This window comes from Anoplophora glabripennis, unplaced genomic scaffold (assembly GCF_000390285.2).
Source record: "Anoplophora glabripennis isolate ALB-LARVAE unplaced genomic scaffold, Agla_2.0 scaffold1211, whole genome shotgun sequence".
NCBI lineage: Eukaryota > Metazoa > Arthropoda > Insecta > Coleoptera > Cerambycidae > Anoplophora > Anoplophora glabripennis.
This window is the reverse complement of record NW_019417677.1, coordinates 87,330-94,201: the sequence shown is the minus strand read 5'-3', so window position 1 is coordinate 94,201 and position 6,872 is coordinate 87,330. Positions and strand designations below refer to the sequence as shown.

The window sequence follows — 6,872 nt, the reverse complement described above, 5'->3', positions numbered from 1 at the left end:
AATTTTAGTGTGAATAGTATTTCGTGTTGGAACTGTGGCAGCTTAGGTCATAAATTTACGGGATGTAGTAAGCCGAGAGAAAAATCGTTTTGCTTCAGGTGCGGCAAAGTGGGGGTAACCAAATATAATTGCGAATGTTCTTCAAAAAACGTACCCAGCGGTCGACGTTTCGCCGGTCGCCGATCGTAAGGTTTGCAAATCCGGTTCCTGCTAATGATTCATGACAAGCATGGCTATCCTTTGTACAGGTGGAATATAAAAAGTCACATATTGATAATTTATTTTGCTCAGTGGATCAGGATCCTCGTCCGTACTTAAACGTAACAATATTCGGTACAAGTTTTCTCGGATTGTTAGATTCAGGAGCGTCTCAGACGGTAATTGGAAAATCGGGTTGGGAAAATTACGTAATTTTAAGTTAAATTTAGAACTTAATGATAATTCGGTTAAGGTAGCTAATGGCGAATATTGTAAAATTTTAGGCTTCGTAAATCTACCCATAGCACTTAATAATAAAGTTAGGGTTGTGAAATGTTTAGTAGTCTTGGAGATTGATGTTGAAATTATATTAGGAATAGATTTCTGGCAGGATATGGATATTATTTCAGATTTTTCAGATAATTCGTGGAAGTTTAAAGAGGAAGTTAAAGCATTAAATAATTTTTCTGTGCAGACGGTTGATGATACCAAGATTCAATGTTTAAACAAATTAGTTTCGTCTGTCTTCGACAAAATGGGTACGGGATTAGGGTGTGCCCAAGGGGTAAAACATATTATTAACACCGGTGACGCCGCGCCAATTAAACAGAGATATTACAATGTTTCGCCGTACATTAGGAAAATAATAAATGATGAAATGGATAACATGTTAAAATTGGGTGTAATCGAACCATCTAATTCGGCATGGTCGAGTCCCGTAGTAATGGTTAAAAAGTCATTTGGAGAGTACAGGTTCTGTGTGGATTTTAGAAAAGTCAATACCGTAACACAGAGAGACGCGTATCCTTTACCTTACGTAAACGCTATATTATATCGCTTACGAGACGCAAAATTTTTATCGTCCATCGACATTAAAAGTGCTTATTGGCAAATTGAGCTTCACGAGGATAGCAAACAAAAAACGGCATTTACAGTTCCTGGTCGGGGGTTATACCAGTTTAAGCGTATGCCCTTCGGGTTGCACAATGCGGCAGCCACTTGGCAACGTTTCGTAGACAATGTTCTCGGTGCAGAGTTAGAGCCATCAGTGTTCGTGTACTTAGATGATATAATTATAGCTACTCCTGATTTTGATTCCCATATATCAATTTTGGAAAAAGTTTTTGAAAAACTTCTCGCAGCCGGCCTGACCGTCAATAAGGACAAATGTTCTTTTATGCGTCCGGAGTTAAAATATTTAGGTTTTGTCGTGGATAAGAACGGATTGCATACAGACCCTGATAAAGTTGAGAGCATGTTAAATTATCCAGTACCTAGAAACGTTAAGGAGGTACGTAGGTTCGTAGGAATGGTATCCTGGTACCGATGGTTTATACCTAATTTTGCTACTCGTATTGCTCCTATAGTGAAGTTAACTCGGAAAAGTCAACCGTTTTTGTGGGATTCTGAATGTGAAGCAGCTTTTAGGGATATAAAACAATGTCTAGTCGAAGCACCTATTTTGACGTGCCCTGATTTTAGTAGAGTTTATTTTGCAGACAGATGCATCTCAAGTCGGTATCGGATGTGTCTTAACTCAAAATTTCGACGACGGTGAGCGTGTAATTTCTTATGCGAGTCGTTCTCTTACGACACAGGAATCGAAATACTCCACTACTGAGCTCGAATGCGCCGCAGTACTGTTCGGAATCGAGAAATACCGGCCTTACATAGAAGGAACGCGGTTCAAAGTTATCCCGATCACTATTCTTTAAAATGGCTTTATAAATTAGAGGTAGGTTATCTCGCTGGTCTTTGCGATTACAAAGTTACGATTTTGAGATAATTCACCGTAAAGGAAAATTTCACGTAGTGCCTGATGCTCTCTCGAGGGCAGTTGCTTATGTTGATGTTACTCGTTCTGACGAAGATGCGTGGTATACCGACTTAAAACATAGTATTTTGGATCGTCCGGATCAATATAGTAAGTTTAAAGTAAAAAATGATAAAATTTATAAATTTATCAATTTTGGGCATCCTACGTTCGTTGAAGAAGACGACTGGAAATTAGTAATTCCTAGACCGTTGCGCAAAAACGTATTATATGAGTGCCACGACGACCCTAGTTCGGGACATTTAGGTATTTTTAAAACTCAAAAACGTGTCGCTAATCTATATTTTTGGCCCGGAATGAACACTGATATCGCCAGGTATGTTCGTGCATGTGAAGTATGTAAAGCTCAGAAACCGGAGCAACGATTACCGTTTGGACAAATGAGTCCAAGACTTATAAATCGTCCGTGGGAGATCATTTCAACCGACTTTATTGGCCCACTTCCTTTATCCCGTAACAGAAATCGTTTCATTTTAGTCGTTTCTGATTTATTTACCAAGTATTCGCTTATGTTTCCTCTCAAGTCAGCTACTAGCGCTTCGGTTATTAAACACCTAGAAAATGATATCTTCTTGATTTATGGAGTTCCCGAAAGGATTATATGCGATAATGGACGTCAATACATTTCTAAAGCTGTTAAGAATATGATTCGATCGTACGACTGTCAAATAATTTATAATGCGAACTACAGTCCCCATGTTAATCCTACAGAACGCGTTAACACAATGCTAAAGACAATGATTAGGTCATACGTTGATGAAGACCATAGGTCTTGGGACGTTAATTTAATTAAGGCAAATTAGGTTATGCTCTTCAAACTGCGGTTCACGACGTAACAGGTTTCTCTCCAGCGTATCTGAATTTTGGGCGAGTACCAATGATCTCGGGTAAAATGCATCGCATTTTAAGTGATACCAATGAAATGAATTTCGATAACAGATTGAAACTCTCCGAGCATGTCAAAGAATTTCAGGAAGTGTTCACTAAAGTAAAACAACGGTTACATAAAACTTATGCCGGTGCTGCGCAAAGATACAATTTAAGACGTAGGCCACTAACGCTAGACATTGGTCAGATTGTGTGGAAAAGAAATTATACTTTATCAGATGCTGCGGACTATTATGCTTCCAAACTTGCCCCCAAATTTATAAAATGTAAAGTTCTTAAGAAAATATCTACGAATGTTTACGAATTAGCTGATTTTTGTTCTGGTAAATCATTGGGATCTTGGCACGTTAAAGATATTAAGACTGATTAAAATTTCTTTTTTTTTAATTTTTTTTTAAGTGACGATGGTGTTAAGATTTTATTTTATTTGGTATATATCATTGATATAATAAGCGCTTTTAAATATATAAAAAATATTTTCGGACACTGAGAGACATCTATAGGAGAGTGGAAAGGTATTTGTATTTAAATTTTTAAAAAAGAGGAAGATAACACTATCGGTTGCCGAAAAACGTCGCTTCGCGTAGAGTAAAGAGCGTTTCTCGTGGAGTTTTTGTTCGAGTTTTGTAAAATGGCTAGCTGTCGTGGGTGTCGGCAAAATAATTACTATTGCTAATTATTATACGTGATTTGCACGGATTAAAACCACGATTCGCAATAAAAGGCATCGCTGTTTAGTTTCAGTAAGTTTTAGTTGAAGAGCGTGCCAGATTTTCTTTTAAATTGAGCCATATTTGTCTGTTACGTCTCCATTGTTAGGGAATTCGGCATTGGAGGTAAGCGTGCACAAAATTTCTATAAAAATATAATTCAAGTCCTAACTCATTACAGAACAACGTTATTTATTTGTTTTTATCTACACTTTTAGACGTTTTACCTGGGAGGTAGTAGTTTTTATCCTACGATAATTTTTTTTGGAGGAATCCCCCAGCGAGTTCTATAAGCCAGAGTTTTGTACGCCAGAGTTTTGTCATCGGTCGGAAAAGAAACCGCTGCAGATTTAAATACAATCCACTATTCCAGTTGGCCAGCGACCATCCCTCGTCCCGCAGAAAAGGTACCACCTCATCGCGTGTCCTGTTACATCTTAAGGCGAAGTACCAAGCATTTAATAGTTTCGAAGACTCAACCTTTTTCCTTTTCCACCGATTCGATAGATCAATATTAGCCATAAGTGTTGGCACCTTTGTAAATAAAATTAGTTTAAGATTATTTAGCATAAGAATTTCCATTACCCGACCATACTTGAAACAGTTGTCGGTTACAATTTTGCAAGGGTCCTTTGGCATATATTTTTTTTAGATGTGTATTTATATAATTATATGTTTTGTCTTCCTATACTAGTGTCCATATACATTTAAATTTAAAGTACCCTGTACAAATATTCAAATCATATTATAATAAATCTATATTGAATGTTTAGTGGTTTCCTCATTATAGTTCTCAAAGTAAGTTTTCGATTGAGGGTACTTAGAAATTACTGAAATCACTTGGCGCCCTAAAATCCGTTTAATTTTCTTGTGTTTTGTTAATTTGTTTATTTTTGTTGTAAGAACCCACACCCCCACTGAAAAGCTAACTAGCCAAAAAAAAAGGGATTACTTCCAAAGAAAGGGTTACAAAATATAACCGGAAGAAGTCTATATGTTATTTCGTAATATACCTATAGTGGTGAAAACAACCTGCTCTATGTAGAACAAATTAAGAAAGATGAAGAATTATGGAAAAAATCAATGGCAACAAATTTGGAACAATTTTATAAAAATTGTATACTACCAGAAATAATATACAAAAATATTCCACAGGGAAAAATATGTATAGATCCACAATATACTGTAGAAGCTCAAATTAATAAAAAGAAATTATTTTATTTTATGATTTTTTAAATTTTTTCCTGTTTTACTGAACCTATTCTCTTTATTTGTTTATTACTTTCGTTTATTTACATATTTATTAAACTACACTGTTCCACAGAATTTCTGTTTATATTGGAGGTATTAAAGTACCTATAACTATTTCTTTCAAGTGAAGTGAACTGAAAATTTATCAAAAAAAAATTAGTCTCAAATTGTCCTTTTGTACACAATACTTTACACAATTTTTGGAGAAAATAAGTGGATCGTACATATTTTTTATATTTTATCATTATTATGTATATACAGTTAAAATTCTATTTATATTAACACGCGAATTTTTTTTATCAAGATTACTTAATACTAATTATTAAATTATTATTTTTTTTTTCATTTCTGTAAGTCACTTTATTCACAAATCGTCATTATAACATAACTTTCCGTTATGAACAACTTTTCTTATTAACATTTTTTTATATTATCAAAAACAAAAGCAGTTTATTCTTCAACGTTATTAATTTCGTTAAATTTCTGATCACCCTGTATATATATATTTAAAATCTTCTTATTAGTGAGATTAAAGCCTATTTTTTAGATGAAACTATTTTTTCTATGTAAAAGCTTTCGCAATATTTTACTGCTTCTTCAGTTACACTATAAGTTATAGATATAATTATAATAATTTACAATATAAATGTGGATTACTTGCAAGAAACTGAGTTATTGATATTTATACAGGGTGAGTCAGAAAGAATGGGTCAACAGTAAACTGGAGATACTAGACACCAAAATATTATGTTTGAACTCATCATGCATTATACGAATGTCGCTGGTTTAAGAAATACAGGGTGTTTAAGATTTAAATTTTATTTTGAAATTTCTCAATAATTGGGAAAGTTTTAATAGCATGACTCTGAAAATTGGTACTATTGGGTTTTTTGGTGTGAGAATTATGAATTTGAAGCTTATTTTGACGTTGCTCCTAGAGGGCGCTAGTTCCGCCATATTATTTAGGTAAATCAAAACATATTTTTTTTATCTGTTGACCTATGCTTCAGAAAAGTTAAAAATCTAAAAGAACGTTCAATTCTACATAAAAAGTGTACTTTTGTTTAGGTCACCTAACTTTATCGGTTTCTGAGTTATTTGCATTTAAAAGTTTCAATGTATTTTGTGGTGATTTTCTTTCAAGCGTCGATATTGCTATTTCTTTTCTAAGTAGGCTTGTGTCAAATTTTCATGTCAATAAATATTAGCGTATTTTGCATGCGTGTGATTTTATTATTCGTTCAAAATTGTTAGTTAGTGCTCAAAAAATGCCACGACATAATAATTTTTCAAACAGTGAGATGCGTGATATGATTTGTGTTTTTGCCCAGGCTAATTTTAATGGACATGCGGCGGCCCGAAGATATGAACACATGTACCCAAATAGATTGCAACCTAATTATAAACTATTTAGAAATCTTTACAACCGCTTAGGCGAATCTGGATCTTTTCGACCAAAAAGTAACCATGGTACTCCAAAATCGATCACAGTCGATGAAGAAGAGGAAATTTTAATTCGTGTTTCAGAAAACTCCGGTATGAGTACTCGTCGGTTAAGTGCGGCAACGGGGGTAAGCCAATCGTCCATTTGTAGAATTTTGAAAAAAGAAATGCTCCATCCATATCATTATACTCCGGTTCAGCAGTTATTGCCTCAAGATTTACCAGCTCGCCTACAATTTGCTCAGTTTGTACAAAATATGCAAATGGAAAACCCAGATTTCCTCAATAGGATTCTATTTACCGATGAGGCGACATTTACTAGACGGGGAGTTTTCAATTGGAAGAACAATCATTTGTGGGATTCCGAAAATCCGCATGCTGTAAAAGAAAAACATTTTCAGCATGAGTTTAAGGTGAATATTTGGTGTGGTTTAATTTCTGGTTTTTTCATAGGACCTTTTGAATTATCACCCAATCTAACTGGACCTCATTATTTAAACTTTCTTCAACATAATTTAAACGAGCTTCTAGATGATGTACCACTCGCT

At 34.6% G+C, this 6,872-nt stretch overlaps 1 protein-coding gene across 1 annotated transcript; it reads left to right on the top strand.

Annotated features, from left to right (window-relative positions):
* Window positions 1–5,873: 5,873 nt before the first annotated feature.
* Window positions 5,874–6,797, top strand: LOC111692445 (the record flags this gene model as incomplete). The annotated part of the gene is made up of 1 exon (XM_023456464.1): window positions 5,874–6,797. A coding segment is annotated over exon 1 (648 nt), but the record flags the coding sequence as incomplete, so codon positions are not given.
* Window positions 6,798–6,872: the final 75 nt, after the last annotated feature.